General features: G+C 37.7%; 1 protein-coding gene across 1 annotated transcript in view; it reads right to left on the bottom strand.

The window, feature by feature from the left end:
• LOC131148995 (cytochrome P450 CYP72A616-like) overlaps positions 1-25,898 on the bottom strand; it is a 79,201-nt gene that overhangs the window by 28,798 nt on the left and 24,505 nt on the right. The window contains exons 2-3 of the mRNA XM_058099005.1: positions 23,317-23,534; positions 22,634-22,878 (exon numbers count right to left, since the gene is read on the bottom strand). Coding sequence (XP_057954988.1) covers positions 22,634-22,878; positions 23,317-23,534 — 463 coding nt within the window. The remainder of the gene's footprint in view (positions 1-22,633; positions 22,879-23,316; positions 23,535-25,898) is intronic.

Genomic DNA, 25,898 nt, shown 5'->3' with positions numbered 1-25,898 from the left:
AAGCCAGGTTAGGGTATAGATTAATTATGGTATTTTAAGTAAATTTATCATTGAATATACAGTATTTGATTCAGAAAGGTATATATATATATATGAATTATTATAGTTTTTGGGAATACTGATGTTGAACTAAGGAAACTTTGAAAACAAATTTAATATTATTTTGTCTACAAAATATGTTTTCCTAGGTCAGATAATTTATTACAGAGTAGTGCTCACTTGTGTGTGGCATGAGTATAAATTTTATTGTAAAGAATGGTATGTCAGAATATTTTATGAATTCATAGTACAAGCTTGTTTTGACAACAGTGTTTAGAAAAAAAACTATAAAACAGTATATAAATTATACTTTTAGTATATTATGATTTTCAACTGGCGTAGATGCCATGATATTTAGCCGGTGCAGATGTCGTGACTAGATATATTTATAACAGATATTCAAAAATATTATTATTATGACAAATTTTACATAGAATCATGAAACAGTATTATTACAATTGTTAATGAAATATACTATACTGTAGCAGAACCCTGATGGACTAAGTATGTTATGAGCATGGTACCGTAACTAGCTAGCCAGATCAGACATTGTAACCCCTGTGTGTCGACCCAAGAAGTGTTGCAGCGAGTAGGATGGGCAGACTAGGTTGGATTTTTAGCTGAAAGTGCAACCACACTATTTAGAAAGTGTTGGGTTGGAGGCCGATTAGCCCTGAAGTGTTGAGGCGAGTAGGATACCCACTGTGTGCCGACTCAAGAAGTGTTGCGGCAAGTAGGATGAGTGGACCAGGTTGGATGGGCAATCATGCGTAGTTATGTTATGATTGACTTAACCTAGTAGGCCTGCCATGGTTAAGTCCAGCCCTCAGGCCGCACAACCTGATCATGCGGGGTTAATTCATGATTTAGCCTTCCATCCAGGGTATAATTTTAATAATATATAGATATAGAAGATGATTTATATGTATGCAGAAATTTAGTATGATATAGTATGTTATGTTAAAATATGATTTATTCTGACTTATACAAAATATTTTTACTAGACTTGTCAAATGTAGTTAAATTATGTACAAATTTTCCTTACTTATTAGATACAGTTTATCACAAACAGAATATGTTTATAACACAATAATACTCATGTTGCCACACACTGATACTAGTCTATCTCCCTTATTGAGAGGTGTCTCACCCTAGAAATACAAACATTTCAGGAAACCCAGACAGACGAGCAGAGCGAGCTCCGAGATAGAGGAGACTGTTAGTGCTACGCTGGCTGAATGGTAAGTAGTTGAGTTGAGATTGAGATGGATTTCTGGGGTATGACCTAGGATATCTATGGTCCTTTTTGGGATGTATATGTGTGTATTTTAGTTACTGTAAAACTCTGGTATTGTATATAAGGTGAAGTACATTATGGTTTCTGCTGCATAGTTGTCATATATGTATAAATAGGTTGATTTACCGATACACCTTTGGGGTCGGGATGACTTTGATTATGTTTTATGGTATTAGAGTTCTACTTATTATTAAAGAAAAAAATATAGCAGAGCTTTTGGGTCGTTACATGTCAATTTGATATTCTCATTTAGAGTTATATGAATTTGTCCCTAGACTGATCAAAGGCTTCATTGTTGCATGTCTTGTATTTGAGCATTTAAATTTTGAACATGCAATATATATATATATATATATATATATATATCTTTGTATTCTTTCGAAAAAAAAAAAAATTGGACACTTATGAGCTGCATTTTTAAGTGAAAGCACAACATAGGGTGTATCACTTCCAATAATGTGAGGGAATGCCCTATATTAGTGGTTGTGATGCAATTTTGAGAAAATTTTGGCCAAGTCAAATAAAATTAGAAAAATGTTTTGAGTCCCATTTACATAGTGATGCTCATTATGATTTGACATATAAATGTACTAGGGATTTGACAACAATCCATGACCATTTTGTTTAATCTAGGGACGTTAGTTGATAAAGGGTTGTTTTGTGGCAAAATAGGTTCTCAAGAAGAATCTAGATGATAGTGATACATTGATAGGTGTATAATGAAAATAAAAATTTCACTAATTTCATTCGCAGAATTAGATGGTGTTTTAATTCAATCTAATTAAATTAATTTTTTGTTAAGAAATTAATAGAGATACATTTCATTGTATCCATTACCAAATTAAAATAAAATTTAATGGGTTTGTCACAAAAGATATAATGCATAGTTAAGAAGAAGAGAGAAGTTAAGTAATTAAGATTAGGATTCTTTGTGGGGGAAGAAGTGGCCATCCACTCTCTCCTTGTTGCTTTTGTGAGAAAGTTCAAGTGTAGTGGTTACAAGCTTGCACTTATTGACTACAAGTTCTCCCTCTCTAAGAGTGTGTCAAGTGTTTCCTCAAGGGAGCTTTTTAATTGTAATTATTTCATGTGGATACACTAAGAGGTCAAGCACTAGTGTGACCATGTAAAGACATCCAATAAAACAATTTTGAATCCAAATGTTGGTATTCTCATAATATTTCTTCATTTTTCTTTAATTGGATGTTGTTGGATCTTGGTTCATGCATGCTAACAAGTTTATTTATGTTGTGAGCTCTTGCATGCTTGGTAGTCTAAGAGTTTATGTTAGGCTTTGATCAAATATGTGTTGTTCTAATTAAGGGTTTATGTTTTATTTTTTTAATGAAATGGTTATAAAAAGTTTATTTTAACAAAAATAAAAGAGAAAATTGATGTACTCAATGGGAATTTACTAAGGTTGTTGAAATTCTTAATTTGTAGCTTAATTTATGGACCTTTAATATCCTTACAAAGTGCCTATTATTTGTGGCTCTTATACTTCTATTTTGATAAGCAAATAAGGAAGGAGGAAAAATATGAAGGGGGCAGCACAACAGGACTTGTTGACGAAGGCCCTATGATCGTCGACGAGGGAACAATAGCGGTTCATCGATGAAGGCTCTGAAGCTCTTCGACCAATAGTTATCAAGAGCAGGAAATTTCAAAATTTAAGTATCGTTGATGAGAGCCCTGTATTCGTTGATGAAGGTTCTTCTTGGTCTCGTCGACAAAGCCCCTGTGTTCGTTGATGAGGGACACCTGGGCTACGACAGTTTTAAGAAAATTTGAATGTTGGGTGGTTGGGAAAATTGGGGGAAACCTTTGAGGAAACTCTATATATGTCATTTGGCATATTTTGAGAGTGAGGGTGATCATTTATTGAAGTGTATTGTGTACATTGTGATTTCCATAGTGAAATTTGTGTGCCTTTTGCTTCCGTGGATGTAGGCTTTGCCGAACCACGTAAATCTTTGTGTTGTTGTTCTTATTGGTTGTGTTATTTATTTCTTGTTGTTTATTTTGCTGTGCAATTTCATTATACGATCCATTTCACAACAAATTGGTATCAAAGAGATTGTTGTTATGGCTTCTGGGTCGTCTTCTGCAAGATTTGACATTGTCAAATTTGATGGAACCAAAAAATTTGGTTTATGGCATAGAAGAGTGAAAGACATTTTTGTGCAACAAGGAATGGTTAAGGCTCTACTTGATATTCAACCGAAAGGAAGGGATGAGGCAACATGGCTAGATTTGAAAGAAAAGGCAGTGTCAACAATACACATGTGTTTGGCTGACAAAGTTCTTTATCAGGTGATGGAGGAGGATTCTCCAGCGGCTATCTGGCTAAAGTTAGAAAGTCGGTACATGTCTAAATTCCTCAATAATAAACTTTTTCTTAAGCAGCATTTGTATTGGCTTAAGATGGTAGAAGAATCTAGTCTAGATTAACACATCAATGCATTTAATCAAATCATAAGTGATCTTATGAGAGTTGATGTGAAGTTTGATGAGGATGATAAGACTTTGATGTTGTTAAATTCCTTGCCCTCAACTCATACCTATGAAAATCTTGTGACCACTCTTATGTGGGGAAAAGAAACACTTGATTTTGGAAGAGGTAACAAATGCTTTGTTAATGTAGAGATCAGAAGAATTATAGTAATTAAATAATAAAAGAAATGAGAGAAAAAGAATTTTAAAAAGGGATTTTGGCAGGGTCTCGTCGACGAGTGCAGAAGTGCTCGTTAATGGACAAGGCTCTTGGGCTCATCAACAGGGATGCATGTCTCGTCGACAAGAAATTACTGAGAGGACTTCTTCCAGAGCCTGAAACTTATTGACGAGAAGAAGGTGTTCATCGACAAGACTATCTCTTGGACTCGTCAACAAGGAAATGCGACTCATTGACGAGGCCATATGGACCAGCATTCTATAAAAGGTCAAGAATCCATTTCTTTCTACGAGAAATATGCAGGAAACCTCTCTCTCTCTCTCTCCCTCTATCTCTCTAACTTCATCCCCTTCCCCTTCTCTCTATAAATCCGGCCTCATTTCACGCCGGTTCGATGATCCAAGTTGCCATGCTACTCTTGGGAAGTTCCTCTTCATATTTGCAGGAGTAGATCATCGGTTAGGCCAACTTGGGCACCATCCCAAAATTTGCGTAAGTTGATTATTTTAATATTTATTAAGGTATTTGGTATTTTTGGGCTAAGGGAAGGTATTAGATAGGTTTATACTGAAGTTTTGTTGGGGGAAAAAGTAAATTTTAGGGTGTTAAGGTGGGAACACCACGGGTGTAGTTTTGGAATGATTGGTGGGCTTTTCAATTAGTCAGGTAAGGGGATAAACTAAGTTAGTATTTTTTGTGAAATTATTTACCATATGACAACATTTAATTTTAGAAATTATGTATGTATTAGCACAGTGTTTGGGAATACTGCAGTTGAACAGGAAAATGGATTTAATATTATTTATTAGGAAATATGTTTTCAGTTCAATTTTTATGCTTGAAACATTATTCATATTTGTGTGGCATGAGTATAATTTTCATGAAATTATGCTATATGAGAATATTCTGAGTTCCCCAGAATAAGCATGTTTTTCTCAATTTTCAGGAAAATTATTAAACAGTATAGAAACCATGTTTTACAGATATTTTGTCAATCAGTACAAGAATTTCATGTTCAGTATGTTATGATACGCCGACGCAGATGCCGTGATTTTCATGTTATGATATGCCGACACATATGTCGTGATTCATATTGGCTCAAATGCCATTATTATGTATGATATGCAAGATTTCATGATATATTAGCATGTCAGACATTATTATGATTATGAAACAGTGTGTACCAGTATATGAAACGTATTATATGTTATTAGAACCTAGATGGTTTAGTTTAGATTTCACGAGCATGGTACCGTAGCTACAAGTTCAAGTTCAAGTACAAGTTCATGATAGTGCTACCACACATATTATATAGAGTATGGGAGATGACAGCCGATGTGGCTTCATGGTAGTGCAGGCGCTCCCCTGGTAGTCCAGACCAGGTGGAGAAGGCCCATCGTACTTATAGACTTATTTTTGACTTAGCGTGGTTGGCTAGCCATTGCTTGGTCTCGCCTTTGGGCTGCACAACCCAGTCATATGGGGGTAATACATGACATCAGTTAGCTATCCATCCTGGGTATTATTCATGTATTGTACAATCATATAAGATGATTTTCATATACAATAATTTAGTACGTTATATCATGTTATAAGGTATCATGTCTTATTTAGATATGATATCAACAGTTTTTACCAAATATGATTTATGTACTGTTATTATGTATAACACGAAAATACTCATATTGCCACACATTGCTGATAGTTTATTTCCCTTATTGAGAGGTGTCTCACCCTAACTTACAAAACATTTCAGGGAATCTAGGTAGACAGGCGGACCAAGCTCTGCATCAGTAGAGACAGTTTATATTACCTCGGTGGGAGGGTGAGTTATTGAGCTAGGTTTAGATGGTTTTTGGATTATGATCCTAGATTTATCTTTTCGGTCTTTTTGGGATGTATATATATATGTGTGTGTGTGTGTGTGTGTGTGTGTGTGACATATTAGTAGTACTCTAGAATTGTAATTGTTGGAAGGTATGTATCTAATTTATGTTTTCCGCTGCTTAGGTATTAGAGATGTATGACAGGTATATCCCTAGTACCCATGGGTCTAGGTTGATCATAATTATATCAGTTTAGCAGATTATGGGGATCATTACGTATGTTATAAAAAAAAAAAGGGTAAAATAGGTAGGTCATTACAGTTTGGTATCAGAGCCTAGGTTTCTAGGTTTTGTATACTTTAGAATTGAGTGGAAACAATACTAGAGTATAGGATAGAGGAATTTGAGGTTTTGTTTTATAGTCTAGATACAGAACTTCCGTGATGGTTTATGTGTCTTTCCTGGGGTGACGATTTCAGGAAAGCCATAGCAAACTATTGTTGGGTTGGGTGTCTATGTTGGCCGATTGAATCTTGAATTAAGATCAGGGAGGATAAATTAATTTAGGATATGATATACTAGTTAGATGAAATGTGTTGGATATGTTATGGTCATAGGGTCCTAAAGCTGAGTTTATTGTTTTACCAGGATGGACCCTCGAGATGGTAGCATGCATGCAAGTGGTAGTGAGGGTGTTGGACCCTCGGATGTAGCTGGTGGTGACTCAGACACAATATTGCACAGCGTGGCTCAGCAAGTCATGCCTGAAATTTCCAGAAACTCTAGGGAGCAATGAGGTTTGTCTACAGGCCACGGTTGTACGATTGAGAAGTTTACAAAGATGAATCCCCTAACTTTCTCAGGAGGAACTGATCCTGCAGTTGCTAAGAACTTGATGTAGGAGATTGAAAAGGTGTTGACATTGTTGCAGTGTACAAAGGAGTAGAGGGTTCTATTTGCCACATATAAACTGACAGGAGAGGCCGGGAGACGGTGGACGATAGTGAAATTCCTAGAGCAACAAAGGTCAGTGCCTATAGAGATGACATGGGACCGATTGAAAGAAATATTCTTTGATAGATATTTTCTCGCCACTATCAGAGAGCCAAAGTGGAGGAGTTTCTGAATCTGAAGTAGGGACAACAGTCAGTCCAGCAGTACGCGGGGAGGTTTATAGAGTTGTCTCGTTTCGCTATGCATATTGTTCCTGATGAAGTAAAGAAAGCAAGATAGTTTGAAAGAGGTCTGAGTCGAGAAATTCTTAAGTAGGTAGTAGTTTTGAAAGTGCAGGATTTTTTTGAATTGGTAGACAGAGCAGCTGTGGCTGAGGCTAGTGAGCGGATGGACGCAAAATAGTAGGGACAAAAGAAGAGATCCACTCCTTCAGGTTTCCAGTAGGGGTCTAGTTGGGGCCAGTAGAGGAGAGGAAACTATGGCAGGGGACAGAGGCAGAAAGCTTTGGGTTGTAAGGTCTAGGCAGTATAGACCTACCTTGTTTACCAGACATGTGGGAAGAGACACCGGGGAGAGTGTCGAGTGGGGAGGGATGTTTGTTATCGATGCAGTCGACTAGGACATTTAATACGAGATTTTCCTACACCAGCTAGTACTGCTCCTACTCCCAGACCTTACAGGGGAGGTTACTAGGTGCCCCGTGGAGGTTCGTAGAGGAATGTAGCCCGATGAGGGTTTATGCTCTGATGCCAGGAGACACTGAGATTGCCACAGATGTAGTGACAAGTACCTTTATTGTTTTACCATATCAAGTTATTATTTTATTTGATTCAGGTGCTACTTATTCCTTTGTGTTTGCTGCCTATATTAAATTGTCTGGAAATGAAACCCAGTCATTAGATGTAGAATTGTCAGTAGCTACACCGTCAAGGTCAGTGATGAAGTGTCGTAGAGTGCTCAGGGGTTATCTAGTTGAAATTCAGGGGAGGGTGTTATCGGCTGATTTGATTGTGCTAGATATGTATGGATTTGATATAATATTGGGTATGGACTGGTTGGCAGCTAATTATGTTAATATTGACTGCCATATGAAAGAGGTGATATTCAGACCACCAGGCAAGCAAGAATTTTAATTTTTGGGTTCGCAGGTGTGTTCCCCACCTCAGTTAGTGTCAGCCATGCAGGTGAGAAGACTGCTCCTAGAGGGATGTCAAGGGTTTATGGTCTTTGTAAAGGAAATGTCTGCAAAATGAACTAAAGCTTGCTAATACGCTAGTGGTGAAGGAATTTTCAGATGTCTTCCCATATGAGCTACCTGGTTTGCCTCCTGATCACGAGGTAGATTTCTTTATTGATATACTTTCGGGGACGACATAGATTTCTAAAGCTCCTTATAGAATGGCTCTAGCAGAGTTGGGAGAGCTAAAGGATCAATTGCAAGACTTATTGGATAAAGGTTTTATTCGGCCCAGTGTATCACCTGGGGAGCTCCAGTGTTATTTGTAAAGAAGAAGGATGGGTCGATGAGGATGTGTATAGATTACAGGGAAATTAATAAGGTGACAATCAAGAACAAGTATCCTCTATACCGTATAGACGATTTATTTGACCAACTTCAGGGTACGCGGGTCTATTCCAAGATTGATCTTAGATCAGGCTACCATCAAGTGAAAGTCAAAGCAGAAGATGTCTTGAAGACAGCCTTCAGGACCAAGTATAGGCATTATGAATTTCTAGTTATGCCATTTGGTCTAACGAATGCTCTTGCCGTATTCATGGATTTGATGAATAGAATCTTTCATCACTATTTAGACCAGTTCATTGTAGTTTTCATTGATGACATACTGGTCTATTCAAGGAGTTTTGAGAAACATGAGACACACTTACAGCTGGTACTTTAGATGCCCAGGGAAAAGAAATTGTATGCCTAGTTTAGAAAATGTGAATTTTGGCTAGAGAAAGTGTCGTTTCTGGGGCATGTTATTTTACGAGATGGTATTTTAGTGGATCCCAAAAAGATTGAGGTAGTGTTGAATTGGGCCAGGCCGAAGAATGTTCAAGAAATTAGGAGTTTCTTGGGATTGGAGGATTATTACCATCGGTTTGTAGAGCGGGTTGAAGATTTATCAGGACCTATCACGCGTCTGACCAGAAAGAATGTTAGGATTGAATGGGATGAGGATTGCAAGTAGAGCTTCCAGGAATTGAAGTAGAGGCTTGTCACTACACTAGTGTTGATCATTCTGTTAGGGGGTGATGGTTATGTAATTTACGGTGATACGTATTTGTAAGGGCTCGGCTATGTATTGATACAACATGGTAGGGTTGTAGCTTATGCCTCCCGACAGTTGAAAGAGTATGAAAAGAATTATCCTACCCACGATCTATCATTGGCTATAGTCGTACATGTGTTAAAGATTTGAAGGCATTACTTGTACGGTGAGAGATGCGAGATATTCTCTCATCACAAAAGTTTGAAGTACTTTTTCACTCAAAAAGAGCTAAACATGAGACAGAGAAGGTGGTTGGAACTTATTAAAGATTATGACTACACTATCAGTTACCACCTAGGGAAAGAAAATGTGGTAGCTGATGCTCTGAGTAGGAAATCAGTAGGACTAGCACTAGTAGCTATGAAGGTTTAGCATTTGATCTAGATGGATCTGGAGAGACTCGGTGTAGAGTTGGTAGAGAGTGATCCTCGGGCATTTATTGCCAACCTGGTAGTGTAGCCTACTCTATAGAATTAGCAGAGCTGATAGCTAAGGTGTAGGATGGACAAGCAGAGGAATTCAGTTTTTATGATGACGGGGCCTTGAGGTTCTGTTCCAGGTTGTGCGTGCCTACAGATATGGACATCAGGAGGATGATCTTAGAGGAGGCTCACAGGTCCTTGTACACGGTTAATCCAGGTAGTACTAAAATGCATAGGCATTTTCGAGAGTCTTACTAGTGGAGCAGCATGAAGAGGGAAATTTTCGAATTTGAGCAGTAGTATTTGACGGGTCAGCAGGTAAAGGCTGAGCACGAGAGGCCGGCGTGCCAATTGCAACCGCTTTACATTCCAGAGTGTAAATAAGATCATGTATCTATGGACTTCGTGACGGGTTTACCGCCGACACCACATGGTTAGAATGCTATATGGGTGGTTGTTGATAAATTAACGAAGACCACTCATTTCATTCCTATTAAAGTCAAATACACCATGGACAGACTGACAAAATTATATATTCAAGAGATAGTATGATCACATGGTGTGCCAGTGTCTATAGTATCAAACCGAGACCCACGTTTCATATCACGATTTTGAAGGAGCTTTCAAGAGGCTTTGGGGTCTCAGTTATCTTTCAGCATGACATTTCATCCTCAGACGAATGGCCAAACTGAGAGGGTGATTCAGATATTAGAAGATATGATGCAGGCGTGTGTGCTAGATTTTTGGGGTAGTTGGACCCAGTATATGCCGCTGATAGAGTTTGCATACAATAACAGCTATTAGGCCAGCATCGACATGGCACCTTATGAGGCGCTCTATGGTAGGAGGTGTCATTCTCCTCTATATTGGGATGAGATAGGTGAGAGGTGAGTGTTGGGACTAGAAATAGTGCAACAAGCCTATGACAAAGTCCAGCTCATTAAAGAAAGAATCTGTGCAGCTCATAGTTAGGAGAAGAGTTATGCCGATACTCGCCATAGGAAACTAGAATTCAATATGGGAGATCACGTGCTTCTGAAGTAGCACCATTGAAGGGAGTTATGAGGTTTTGGAGAAAGGGTAAGTTGAGCCCTAGGTTCATTGGCCTTTTCGAGCTACTTGAAAGAGTGGGGTCAGTTGCCTACCGACTAACTTTATCACCAGCTTTGTTCAAAATGCATGACGTATTTCATGTTTTCATGTTGAGGAAATACATCCTAGATCCCTCTCGTGTGGTCAGTTATGCCGAGTTAGAGCTCAGAGATTCATTGGCTTATGAGGAGACACCAGTGCATGTTTTGGATAGAAAAGAACATGAATTGCGTAGTAAGAAGATTCCTTTAGTAAAAGTCTGGTGGAGAAATCATGCGATAGAAGAATCCTCATGGGAGCTCGAGGAGCATATACGACAGAAATACTTGCACTTATTCAATGGAGATCAGCACTAGGTATACAAGTAAAGTAAATGTAGTATGATTTAGTTTTATGAAAAACAAGATGATACATGTGTGAATAGTATTGTAGGTTATAGAATAGGTAGTATTTTTTTTTTGGGACAATTTTAGTTATGTATTTGTAATCTGATAGGACCCTGAATGTAACCACGGTATTCCTCCGCCATAAGTGAGGGTAAGTAATAAGATAAGTAGTCCATTTTCTTTAAAAGATGGTGTCAATACAAATAGTAAATTTCAAGGATGAAATTTTTATAAGGAGGGGAGAATGTAGAGACCCAAAGAATTATAGTAATTAAATAATAAAAGAAAGGAGAGAAAAGAAATTTTAAAAATGGATTTAAGCAGGGTCTTGTCGACGAGTGCATAAGTGCTCGTCGACGAGCAAGGCTCTTGGGCTCGTCGATGGGGATGCATGTCTTGTCGGCAAGAAATTACCGAGAGGACTTCTTCTAGAGCCTGAAACTCGTCGATGAGGAAATGCGACTCGTCGACGAGGCCACATGGACCAGCATTCTATAAAAGGTCAAGAATCCATTTCTTTCTACGAGAAACATGCAAGGAACCTCTCTCTCTCTCTCTCTCTCTCTCTCTCTCTCTCTCTCTCTCTCTCTCTCTCTCTTTCTCTAACTTCATTCCCTTCCCCTTCTCTTTATAAATCTGGCCTTATTTCACACCGGTTCAACGATCCGAAGCCGCCACGCTACTCTTGGGAAGTTTCTCTTCATATCTGTAGGAGTAGATCGTCGATTAGGCCAACTTGGGCACCATCCCAAAATTTCGGTAAGTTGATTATTTTAATATTTATTAAAATATTTCGTATTAAAAAAAATACTGATGTGACCCGACCGCCAGGTCTTCTTTGCTAGGCCTTGCTGGCTGGTAGGGAATTCCCCCATCCCCATTTATATTTTCTTTTTTTTTTCTCTAACAAGCCGACACCCTTTCTCCCTTCCCTTTGCTCTCCTCTTCCCTTCCCTGTCTCACTCTCCCTAACTCTCCCTTCTCTCCTTTTCTTGGCTCTCTCTCCTGCGGCTCCCTCTTCCCTCATTTCCCTTTCTCTTCTTGGCCCTCTCTCCCTTTATCTCTACTGTCCCTCTCCTTCCCTTGCTCTGCTCCTCCCTTTCTTGCAACACTCAGCCATCCGTAGCCTCCTAAACCCGTGAGACCCCCAAGCCACTGTTGCTTGCTGATCTGCTAGCCAGCCACCCTGGAAAAATGTAAAATTTGAGATTAAACTGCATTCCATGAGGAAACGTTCTGGCCTTTGAGCTGAATATTACACGACATAACTCCTATACTTGGGATAACTTCCGAGCTGCTCATTTTTCGAGTAAGTCAAGTTTTTGGTGTCGTTGCTAGGGAATGACGATCTTAGTATCAAATTAGCATTTTTCCTATCATTTTTAAATATTCTAATGAAAAAAAAAATAAAAAAAAGGAAAAAATTAAGTTTTGAAAAAAAAAAAAAAAACAAATAAATATGGTTGCACTTGCACCACGCATGCTTATGTATTTTTTGCAGCTTCAATACACCATTGCACCATCTTTCATTGTTTTGCCTAATGAAGAAGTTGATTTCATGATGCAGTGTGGGAGGACATTATTGCTACCTTAGTTCTATGGGACGAAATCTGAGTGCCCTTATTGGCACCTAACGGAGTTCGAGTTAACTTGCAATATTTTTTTCTCTCGTGCTAGAATTGATGAATCTATTAGACTGCATTTATTTCTTAGCTCTTTGATGGATAGGGAGCAGGTGTGGTTTAATTCGTTGAGACCTAACTCTATCACTAATTGGGCTGATATGGAGCGTGAATTTCTACATAGGTTTTGTCCCTCACAGAGAACCCAATTTTTGCAGGAATAGATTATTTAGTTTATGTAGAAGGGTGATGAGACTTTTTGGGCTTGCTGGGAGAGATTCAAGGATCTTCTAAGTACTTGTCCACATCACGGGTTTGAATCATGGAGGTTAGTTAATTGTTTTTATACAGCTCTTACCCCTGATTGCAAGCACTTTGTCCAGACCATGTGCAATGGAGAACTCTTCAGCATTGAACCGGATTAGGCACTATCATTCTTTGATTCCCTAGCTGAAAGTGTCCCACAGTGGAATACATGATACAATCATGCACCCGTGGTAGTACAACCTATTAGCGCAATCAGTGGTGGAGATAAATATGAGCCAACATATTATCCAGACACTCTTTCAACTTAGTATCAGCCACAACAGATCCCTCAAAGTTGTGCGCCGTTAGGATTTCCTGATGATAGCATGACGCAGATGGTGAATATGCTTCAAAAATTCATGCAAATTCAAATCAATCAGTATACTCAAGACATAAATGAATTTCGGGACGCCGTTAGTGTGATAAGCACGTAGTTGGATAACTTCGAAAAAAGAGGAATTTCTAGCGGAACCTCAGCCTAATCCTCAAGAATACCAGCAGCAACAACAACAAATACATAATGTTTCTCTTGAGACAGTAGAGGCCGCCATTACTTCGAGAAGCGGGAAAGAAGTTCCCTAACCGGAGATGCTCATCTCCGGACAACCAGTTGTCTTGGAACTTGAAGTTACGACTGAAACAGATGAAGTCAAAGAAAAACTAGAGGAAATGGGCCTAGAAGTGAAGCAGTATGTTAATGAGGAGGCTGATACTAATAAGGAATACCAACCTATGGTATGTTATCCCTGGAGCTTGGCATCCATGGAACCGTCACTCTCGACTAGAATAAATGTCAAGGAGTCCAATGCTGAAGCAAATCCCTGCAGTGGCAAGATGATTGGTACACCCGATAAAGAGGGTGAGTAGAAAGGTGAATGTTTAACTTTCAAGGAATCAGGTAAAACTTTTAATGCTAATGCTTCTAAAGAACTAAAGATAATTGCTCCAACAACTTTTCCTCAAACACCAGTTCGTAAAGAAATAAATTTCCTGGAAAATATGTTGAATACAGACCCTTTCTTGTTAAAACAAGAAAGTCAATCTGCATACGTATTGTTTGGTATTTTGAAGAGTATTAATTCATTTGTGGCTAACTTTCGTGCAGGTATGAAGACTGATTCACTGTGGCGGCTCAAATTTGGAGACCCGCTAGTCCAATTTATAGACCTGCACCCACCAGACGAAACTCCTCTAGAGCCTCCACTAGATAACTGTGATGTTTTTCTTTCCCTTCTTTTCATTTTCTTTTACCTTATTTTATTTTTAGTTAATTTTCAGGTCAATTTTTTGCGTAATTCAGTTTTTATTTTCCATTACTTCTCCACCCAGGAATGCCCTACTTCTCTCGTGCACAATTTTTCTATTTCCCCTATGCTTTCACATTGAGGACAATGTTCCACTTTAGTTGGGGGGAGGGGGGGCTGAGCATTTGCATGTGACATTGTGCACGTATACTTGTTAGGTTTTATATATTAAAAAAAAAAACAAAAAAGAAAAGAAAACAATAAAAGAAATGAGAAAAGAAAGAAAGAGCACTGAGGAATTACACGACTATGCTATGATTAACATAGACTTATATCCTTCACATACTTGCATATAACCTAAGAATTACACACTCAAGTCATTTATGCGTAGTTTATCATTATGTGACTTTGTAACTCCATGAAGAATTGATTGGTAGTACACTCGTGTTAGTATGGCTATATAATTTCTTGTATTCACACGGCATCTCACGAGGCTAAATAAACGCATTCACGTGATTCATTGCACTTAGGGTTCCTTGTGAGTGCTGAGAGAACACCCATGGAGACTTGACACCTTGTGAGATATCCTTGAGCAATTTATCATCCTTTTGAGTGTTAACATCAAATCAGAGTTCACGAAACTCAGTTCTCTTTTCTTCTGTATGACTCCTTGTACACTAGTTGTTTTTGATTTTATAGCCTAGAGGTGACATATAGTAGGGAGATAGAAACCTAGGTATTGTAGCCTTCTCAAGATGTGAAGACTGAGTCACCCCTAGAAATAGACTGAGTTCATGGACCACTGTTCAAGCTTAATTCCCATTGATAGTATGGAGACAACAAAAGAAGTGTAATGATTGTCTTAATTGACCAAGAAAAGACAGAAAATGAAGAATGAGTAGAAGAAAGAATAAGAAATAGAAATGCACATGTAATGAAATGCTAATGCTTGCTCCACAAGAATACCACAAAAAAGTCAAGGACGTGACACATGTTCTCCACGTATGAAGATTCTTCAACCATTTAATTCCTCATATGTATTCACGTCAAGTTTGTGAATAAGTTGATCTAGGGTGGTCTCGGTTGGACATGGCAAGTAGGTGAGAAGATGCTAGGGTGAAGGACTCGACACCTCATAGACAAGCTAGATCCTTTTCAGACTAGTCCACTACATATACTTAGCATTTGTTCCTTGCAATATGTGGGATGTTTGATTGCGACACTCCTCACATATGACGAGTGAACCCATTCCTTTTGAGTGTTCTTGAGGGTATACCAGTTAGGCTGAGTCAAAATGACCGTTTGGTAGGTGTCCACTGGTATCCTAGGTGTACTGAGTCACACACATCACACACACCTTTAGATTTCAAGAGCACGGTACCATAGCTACAAGTTCAAGTTTAAGTTCAAGTACAAGTTCGTGATAGTGCTACCACACATCTTATGTAAAGTGTGGGAGATGACAGTTGATGTGGCTTCATGGTAGTGCCAATGCTCCCCTGGCAATCTGGACCATATGAAGCAGGCCCATCATACTTACAGACTCATGTTTGACTTAGCGTGGTTGGCCAACCATTACTAGGTCCCGCCTTTGGGCTGCACAACCCAGTCATGTGGGCGTAATACATGACATCAGTTAGCTATCCATCCTCGGTATTATTCATGTATTGTATAGTTATATAAGAAGATTTTCATGTACAATAATTTAGTACATTATATCATGTTATGAGGTATTATGTTTTATTCAAATACAATATCAACAATTTTTACCAGATATGATTTATGTACTGTTATTATGTATAACAGAAATACTCATATTGCCACACACTGGTGTTAGTTTATTTCCTTACTGAGAGGTGTCTCACTCCAGCTTACAAAACATTTTAGGGAATCCAGCCAGACAAGCGGACCAAGCTCTGCATCAGTAGAGGCAGTTTATACTACCTCGGTGGGAGGGTGAGTTACCGAGTTAGGGTGAGATGGTTTTTGGATTATGATCCTAGATTTATCTTTTTGGTCTTTTGGGATGTATATATATATATGACATATTAGTAGTACTCTGGTATTGTAACTATTGGAAGGTATATATGTAATTTATGTTTTCCACTGCTTAGGTATTAGAGATATATTACAAGTATATCCCTGGTACCCATGAGTCCAGGTTGATCATAATTATGTCAGTTTAATAGAATATGAGGATCATTACGTATGTTATGAAACAAATTATGGTAAAATAGGCAGATCGTTACAGTTAAATTTTCATCAAAGGTTGAAAATATGTGATGAAGGAGAAGGACTTGTGGTAAAGGATAGTAGCGAGTGATGATTATGCGATTAAACTGCGTAATTAGGCGTTTTAATTCGTACATTAGGGCTTATATTTTTAATTAAATGCCTAATTATTCTCAATGTTTTGACAAGGTGTCCTATTTATAATCTCAGTTTTATTGAGCAATTTATAAATTTTTGGCATTTTTTTTTGTCCAGAAAAATTATCGGGAGCTAAGACTGGCATTAGTTCGTAATTCATGCATAACTTTTTCGTCCAAACTCCAATTGAGATGATTCAAAATTTTGGAGAAAGATGAGAAGATTATCTACAACTTACCTATTTTAAGCTTCAAGAAGAGATGGGCTCCAGAAGGGTCAAAATCACCCTTGTTCGCTAAGAAACAAAAAAGAAGGAAAAGAAAATAAGAAAAGAAAAAAATATATAAAAAAATACTGATGTGATCCGACTATGCAGGCCGGGTCTGGTCTTCTTTTCCAGGCCTCGTTGGCTAGTAGGGCATTCCCCCATCCCCATTTATATTTTCTCTCTTTTTTCTTTAACAAGCCGATACCAATTCTCCCTTCCCTTTGCTCTCCCCTTCTCTTCCCTGTCTCACTCTCCCTAACTCTCTCTCTCTCTCTCTCTCTCTCTCTCTCTCTCTCTCTCTCTCTCTCTCTCTCTCTCTCTCTCTCTCTCTTTCGGCTCTCTCTCCCACAGCTCCCTCTTCCCTTCTTTCCCTTTCTCTTCTTGGCCCTCTCTATCTTGCTCTCTGCTATCCCTCTCCTTCCCTTGCTCTGCTCCTCCCTTTCCTCGAACACTTTGCCACTTGTAGCCTCCTAGATTCACAAGACCCCTAGGCCAGTGCTGCTTGCTGATCTGCTGGCCAGCCACTCAGAAACCTCCTCCTTGCTACTGTGCCAAGAAGACCAACCACCATCTGCTGAACCTAAAGCTGGTGCTCCGTCTGCTGCTGTGTTGTAGCCGCTGCTACCTACTCCTCCTTCTATTTCCACTACTGCACCATCTCCACGACCAGCTTTATTTCTCTCTCTCTCTCTCTCATCTTCTTCTTTTTATTTTATTTATTATTACTTAGTTGAATATTGTTAAATTTGTATTGAAGTTAATTTGAAATTTTAAACATTGAATATTGTTTAGGATTTTTATTATTATTGAAGTTTATTTATTTATTTACTTTCTCTCAATTAACTTTAGTGTTAAATTTTAATTAATGCTTCAAGTTATTTAATTAGTTTAGTAAGGTCCAATTTGGTCTTAAAAAATAAAATAAAATAAAAAAAGAAAAAAATTGTTTTTGTTTTTAGAAAATTAAATTTGTTATCCTTTTTAAAATTTAATTTTTGTTGAAGCTCGATTTAGTTTAGGGTTAGCCTTATTAAAGTTTTCAATTTTATCGTGTTCAATTATCATTTAAGTTGTTAAAACGTTAAATTTTTGTTGAGTTCATGTTTGCATTTAACTTTGGTCTTGATTCGAGTTCACAATTTTGTTAGAGATTCAGTTTTTATCGTTTGCGTTTGTGTTTATGTGAGTTTCATTATTGCGTGTTTTAATTATGTGTTAAAGTTACCGTCTTTAGATTCTATTCTAAAGTTTAACACGTGTTTTGATGTCCGCCTGATTAGATGTAGGTTTTCCGTTCTTGTTATTTAATTAAGTGCATGCTTAGGGTTTAGAGTTTAAATTGCATGTTTATTTAATTTGTCAAAAGAAATCTCAAACAATCCAGAAAACCCAAATATGAACTGAGTTCAGTAACTTTTTAATTTCAATTGGAAAAATGTAAAATTTGGGATTAAACCGCATTCCCTAAGGAGACGATCTGGCCTTTGGGCTGAATATTACATGACAGAACTCCTATACTCGGGATAGCTTCTGAGCTGCTCATTTTTCGAGTGAGTCAAGCGAGGCAAAGGAAAGTTTAAAAATGGGTCTAATTAGAAATCCCAAAATCAATCCAAGAAAAAGAAGGAAATTCGGTGTTATAAATGCGGTAAAAAGGGGCATGTGAAACCGGAGTATTTGGATTGGAAGAAAGGTAATGCTAATAAGCATGAGGGGATTTCTAAATCTGTGAATGTTGTTCAAGAAGAGGATTTGGCAGATGGCGATGTTCTATTAGTTTCAGCGGAGTCCAATAATCTAACAGACTCTTGGATACTTGACTTGACATGTTCTTATCATATGACTTCAAACAAGGAGTGGTTCAACACTTACAGGTTAGTAAATTCTGGATCAATTCTTGTGGGTAATGATGCTTCTTGCAAGATCGTTGGCATAGGAAATGTAAAGATAAAATTTTTTGATGAAGCAATAAGAACATTGTGTAATGTAAGACATATACCTGAGTTGAGAAAGAGTTTAATATCTCTTGGCACTTTGAATTGTAATGGTTTTAATTACAAGTCCAAAGGTGGAGTCTTGACAGCATGGAAAGGTAATATGATTGTAATGAAAAGGCAGAAACTGGATGGAAATATTTACACGTTGTAGGGAACTACTGTTGTAGGTGGAGTTGCAACCGTGGATACTGAATTAGATGAGACCGTCTTATGGCATATGCATCTTGGGCATATGAGAGAACATGACATGAAAGAACTACACAAGAAAAAATTGTTGAAAGGTTTGAAAATGTGTCAGTTGGAATTTTGTAGATTTTGTGTTCTTGGAAAATAGAACAGGGCAAGATTCAGATCAGCTACTCACAAGACAAAAAGAATTCTTGACTATGTACATTCAGATGTTTGGGGCTCAGCTAGAGTTGCATCAAATGGTGGACATGTATATTATGTGAGTTTTATTGATGATTACTCATAGAAGGTCAGGGTTTACTTCATGCGTCACAAATCTAGTACGTTTGCCAAGTTTAAGATTTGAAAGGCTGAAGTGAAAAACCTGACAGGGAGGAGAATCAAATACTTAAGGTTGGATAATGGGACCGAGTACACTGATTCTCTGTTTATGGAGTTTTTTGCAGAGCAGGGCATCAAGAGACATTTTACAATTCGTCGGGAACCTCAGCAAAATGGTGTGGCAGAACGAATGAATCAGACTCTTGCTGATAGAGCTCGGTGTCTTAGATTGAATGCAGGGCTACCAATGAACTTCTGGGTTGAGGCAGTTAGTATGTCTTGTTTTCTGGTTAACCAATCACCAAGGGCATCACTAACGGGTAAAGTGGCGGAAGAGGTTTGGATGGGCAATGCAGTAGATTACTTCGAATTGAAGGTATTTGGGTGTCTAGCCTATGTCCACGTGTCTAGTGAGGAGAGGTCTAAGCTTGACCCAAAGTCTCGTCGTTGCATCTTCTTCGGATATCTAGAGAGTGTGAAGGGGTATAAGCTATGGGACCCAGTGGCAAACAAGGTAGTGATCAATAGAGATGTAGTCTTTGATAAGAAGGCTATGATGAAGCGTACTCAAGAGTTTGATGAACAGAAATAGGAGCCAGAAAGCTGGGGTAGTGATGAACATATTGCAGGTGGAGTTGGAAGCTTAGGGCAACAGAAATGATCATGGTCCCGTGGTTGCAGGGAGGTCTAGCTTGGAAAGCTAGCAAGTCGACGATATTCCATTAAGAAGATCCAAGCGCACTATTCAGCCTCTGCCAAGGTATGGGTTTGAAGAGTTAGTGTCTTATGCTTTTACTACTAGTGCAACGATCTAACTACATTTCAAAAGGCAGTGCACATGCAAAAGAAAGATAGATGGAAGAGAGCAATGATTGAGGAAATGGAGTCACTACGTAAAAATCAAACTTGGGAGTTGGTGGAGCTTCCAAATGGAAAGAGACCGATTGGGTGCAAATGGGTGTACAAGAAGAAGGAGGTAATATCAGAAAAGGAAGGTGAGAAGTTCAAGGCACGGTTGGTGGCAAAAGGATACTCACAGAAAAAAGGGATAGATTATGATGAGATCTTTTCTCCAGTGGTCTGACATACTTCTATCAGAGTTGTGTTGGGGTTCGTAGCTCATTTTAATCTTCATTTGGAACAAATGGACGTGAAGACAACATTTCTTGACGGTGACTTGGAGGAACAAATTTACATGGTACAGCCAAAGGGATTCATTGAACTAGGAAAAGAAAATTTTGTTTGTAGGTTGAAGAAATCTCTTTATGCACTGAAATAGTCTCCAAGGCAATGGTATAAACGGTTTGATTTGTACATGATGAAGATTGGCTACAAACGGTGTGAGTATGACTGCTGCGTATATGTGAACAAACTTGATGATGACTCACTTATTTTCTTGTTATTGTATGTCAATGATATGTTGATAGCTGTAAGAGATTTAACTGAGGTGAATCAGTTAAAGGAGTTATTGTATAAGGATTTTGACATGAAGGGTCTTGGTTCAACTAAGAAAATACGTGGGATGGAGATTCGATGAGACAAAACTGCAGGGAGATTATTGTTATCTCAGGGTGGTTATGTGCAGAAGGTGTTGGAGAAGTTTAGCATGGCTGATGCAAGGTTGGTGTGTACACCTCTAGCGAATCATTTCAAATTGTCTACCTCAGATTGCCCAAGTTCGAATGAGGAAATCCAAGACATGTCAAAGGTCCCCTATGCTAGTGCCGTAGGGAGTTTAATGTATCTCATGGTATGTATGAGACTAGATTTTGCTCATGCAGTGAGCATGGTGAGCAAGTTCCTCTCTAATCCAAGAAGGCAGCATTAGGAAGCTGTAAAATGGATACTCAGATACTTGCGGGGTACATCGAGATATGGCATCATGTTCGGTAAGCAACAGGGTTGTCCTTCAGTTATGGAGTTTGTTGATGTAGATTATGCTGGAGATATGGATGACAGAAGGTCTACAATGGGATATGTGTTTACCCTTGTAGGAGGACCGGTATGTTGGAGATCCATGGTATAGTATCTGGTGGCATTGTCCACAACTAAGGCGGAATATATGACAATTTCCGAAGTTGCAAAGTAAGCTTTATAACTTACTGGTTTAGTAAGAGAGTTGGGGTTACAATAAGATGGTGTGGTGCTGCATTGTGATAGTCAGAGTGTCATTTACTTGGTGAAGAATCATATATACCATGCTAGGACTAAGCATATTGATGTGAGGTTCCACAGGATTTGAGAATTGATTGCTTCAAGTGAACTTGTATTGGAGAAAGTTTACACATCTGATAATGCAGCAGATATTCTGACCAAATCAGTTACTTTAGAGAAGTTCAAGCATTTCTTGGATTTACTTCATGTCTCCTAGTGATTGAAGGGATACAAACCCAACCAAGCGTTTTTAAGTTCAAAGTGAAGCAGTTCATGTTTTTGAAATTCTCCTAAAGGGCGTATCATCGCCAAGGTAGAGATTTTTATTTGTGGCTCTTACTTTTGTTTTGATAAGCAAAGAAGGAAGGAGGAAAAACATGAAGGGGGCAGCACAGTAGGACTCGTCGACGAAGGGCCTATGCTCGTCGACAAGGGAACAACCACGGTTCGTCAACAAAGGCTCTGAAGCTCATCGACGAATAATTACCGAGAGCAAGAAATTTTAGACTTCTGGCATCGTCGATGAGAGCCCTGTATTCGTCGACGAAGGTTCTTCTTGGTCTTGTCGATGAAGCCCCTGTGTTCATTGACAAGGGACGCCTGGCCTGCGACAGTTTTATGAAAATTTGAATTTTTGAACGTTGGGTGGTTGGGAAAATTGGGGGAAACCTCCAAGAAAACTCTATATATGTCATCTGAGCATATTTTGAGAGTGAGGGTGATCATTTATTGAAGTGTTTTGTGTACATTGTGATTTTCATAGTGAAATTTGTGTGCCTTTTGTTTTCGTGGATGTAGGCTTTGCCGAACCACGTAAATCTTTGTGTTGTTATTCTTATTGGTTGTGTTATTTATTTCTTGTTGTTTATTCCGCTGTGCAATTTCATTATACGATCCATTTCACAACAGCACCTTTTTAAGTTTTTGGAGTTAAACATGAGGTTTTTATTCTTGTTTTTCTTTTCTCAAGTTAATTGGACGGTAACTCCATATAACATGAATTCATATCACTTTAAATCAAGTGAGATTAAGATGGCCATTATAAGGTTCAAAACCAAAAGGTTTAATTTTTTAATGCGACCTACAAGCGGAGTTCATATCAAGGAAATGTCATTCTACTTATAAGTTGAATGGGAAAAACAAAAGGAGAAAAAAGAAAGACATTTCCTTTTAATGCATCATCATAAGAAGTAGCATACCTAGACCATGGGAAATTGAAGCTTGTTATAGACTGTAAAAATAGCCGAGCTTGCTCCTTCTGAAGCGAGAATATTAATCTACCTTCTTGAAAGTTGCTTCCAAAAGCTGCTCTCGATATCACATCTCCAGTTACTTTTTCAAACTCATGCAAGACATCCAATTCACATGAGTCAATTGAGTCAACTAGCATGTGCCATTGTTCAATCATTTCCTCTAAACATGTAGAAAAAGCAGGCAACATCCCCTATAAGTAGCACCAAAAGGATTAAGAACACCATGTCAAAAGAAATTTGCAATACTATTATGAATTTGTTGATGGCGATTTTTGAAAAGAAAAGCTTACTAGGTAATAGAAGCAACATTATAAGTGTTTTTTCAAGAATCTAATAAGTTTTGCTTTTTAATCAACATACCTATTAAGTGTATTTTAATCATCTTAATTATAAGTGCATATCATTGATTCATCCCTCTTATAAAAGCACTATTTTTTTTTTTTTTTTTTGTCAAAAGGTTTAGATTTAAAAACACCAAAATATCCTAGTGAAGATCAAACTGTGGGATATCCCCAAGGAAGCAAGTGCATATAAATAGTTAAGACGACTAAATTCACATACATAGTTTGTATCTATACTAGTTATTGGTCTAATTATGCATAAACACTAAGATAAAATTAAATAAGTACCTTCAACTTCTCCATATGGAAGGCAGGGTTGATAATTTGTCTATGCTTTGCCCATTTGCTACCTTCATAACTTGCAAGGCCTTTCACAAACAATTCAGGTGCACTTGCCATAGACTTATTAAAGCATCCTAATTTATTAAGCAATACCTCTCTTATTAACTTTGGGTTTGAGATTGTTAGTTGAGGTGTTGCTCCTTGCCAAACAATAAACTCATTCTCTGCACAATGTTCAAGTTAATATGGTGAGTTTACTCATCAATATGCAATGAATTTACTTGGATGCATTATGAAAGGGTAATAATAATTTTTTTTTTCAAAAAGAAAAAAATTAAAAATGCATGGAACTAGGGCTTGAATGTTCCACAAAGTCGAGGGAACCTCAATCTCATAAGCTTGGAGTTCTAGCTTTCAACTTCAACAATTGGCGCCATTGTGGTAAAGGTAGTCGCTAAAATGAAAGGCTCTTGGTTGTATTTCGAATCTCCCTCAACATGGAGATAGACTATAGTGATGTATAGTAAAAAAGCCAACAAATTCTACATCGGTTGGGAATCGAGAAAAGAGGTTGCTTGGAAGGCCAGAGTTCACACTATCCATATAAGAAGCCTTTAAAAGAAACACTACGAGACCCATAAGTCAAAGTAGACAAATATTTCACCCAAGCCATTAGACAACTTTCAAAATTTAGAAAGATATGTTAATTTAGGGGAAAAAAAAAATTCCATCTAGCGTTATACGAAGTTATAGTGAAACAAATGCGTGATATTGGACAAATACAATAAATATTATTTTCTATTTGAAATTTGAAAAAAACATGAAAGAATGCAAAAAAAGTTAGTTTACTTTTCACCGTTGCCAATAAAGAGAAAATAAAAGAGGATGCAAAATTAATGTATGATAAACTAATAAAATAACTTCTCATTTCACATATTAATAGACTTTCATTTTTCTCAATCCTAAGCCTAATTTGAATAAATACTTATTCCTAGTGTTGTTCAAGAAAAAGAGAAAATGCATGAAAACCATATCTTGTCCTTTTCTTGGTTTCTCCGTTTCCCATCCTTGATCCTAATTTTCTACCCAAGCATGTAGAATTGTGTATATTCTTATAGATACAATATCTAGCTTACCTATATTTTATACAAAATTGAATTGGAATCTCTGTCAGTTGACACAATCCAGTGGCTAAATGTGCAATTTTTTGTTTACAATTAATGCTCGTTAATTCCATGTGGTTTTTTAATTTCATTTTCAAATAAATAATTGAAATAAAAGTTCAAAATTTTAGGTTTTTTCGTAAAATTTTATAAAAATATGTAAATATACTCTAATTTTTTAATATTAATCATTTAGGATTTCAATTAAGATCTATAAATCTTTAGTATATTTCATGAGTTAGTTCAAGTAATTATTGTAGCTTACCCAATACACATGCATGTGCACATTAATGTATGTATACACATAAAGCAAGAACGATAAATTCTTAAAAATTCATATTTAAATTAAGTTGACAAACTTCTAAAAAATAATTAGCTTTGTGATCTAAAGCCCAATGAGGGGATGTTAATCATAATTGAGAATAATGTAATTGTTGGAGTGTCAAGCTTTATAAAAAAAAAGGGATCTGGGCTGTCAATTTCTTCCTTAGATCCAATGGCTATTGCTGTGGTGTTTTTTTTTTTCATTGTTATGAGGGGCAGTGATGTAATTTCACTGTGTAATGAATTGTAAATGAATAAAAAAATAGCAAGGGCGGGAGGGGGAAAAGATCCATCTTCTATTTGCAGCTTCAGAACTAGAGGAGGCGTTTTCCTTTTCTTTAGCTGTGAGAGTCTTCTTCTTCACCTGAGCACAGGAGTCTTCCTTTGCTCAGCCGCGAGTCTTTCTAGCTGAGAGAGCACTTGCAGAACCAAGAGCCTTCAACAGCCGTGTGGGAGAGTGAAGGGCGCATGGGAGAAGGAGCCAGCAGGAGGAGGTGCGGCGTTGGGTATCTCCAACCTCCAGCGGAGGTTCACGCACTGGTAAGGGAAGGTAAAAACACAGATTTAGTTTCTTGGTAGGGTTTTCTTTTAGGGAAATTAAGGAGAAGGATAGGGAGAAACTAAGGGTTCTTCGCAGGTGTGAAGAGAGGTTTTCTTGGGTCATTCTTGGGCTGATTTCCAGAGGAAATTGGTAAGCCAAGAAAGGAATCTGTGTGTACTTGTATTTATTTCCTCCAATTTAATATAGTGTCTCTAGAGGTGAGTTTCTGTTGTGGATGTAGGCCAATTTTTGAGCCGAACCACGTAAATGTGTTCTTGTGGATTGTGATTGTGGCATGTTTATGTTTTGTTGAATATTGGATTGGTGAACTTATATTTTTCTTGATCAAGCTTAGCACACACGCACACGTTAAAATAAACAGGTTTTCTTTTAGGTGTGATTGTGATTGCTGCAGAAGTATAATCAGATTTTTATTGTGGTCCATGAACAATTTATATTTGATTAGAACCTGAAAAATAGAATAATTAGCAATCAACTTAATTACACACAACAAGTGGTATCAGAGCCTGGCTATGTGATGGGGACCGCTAGGTTTGAAA

Source organism: Malania oleifera, chromosome 2 (assembly GCF_029873635.1).
Source record: "Malania oleifera isolate guangnan ecotype guangnan chromosome 2, ASM2987363v1, whole genome shotgun sequence".
NCBI lineage: Eukaryota > Viridiplantae > Streptophyta > Magnoliopsida > Santalales > Ximeniaceae > Malania > Malania oleifera.
The sequence above is the reverse complement of the archived record's forward strand: the minus strand, read 5'-3'. Positions and strand labels throughout refer to the sequence as shown.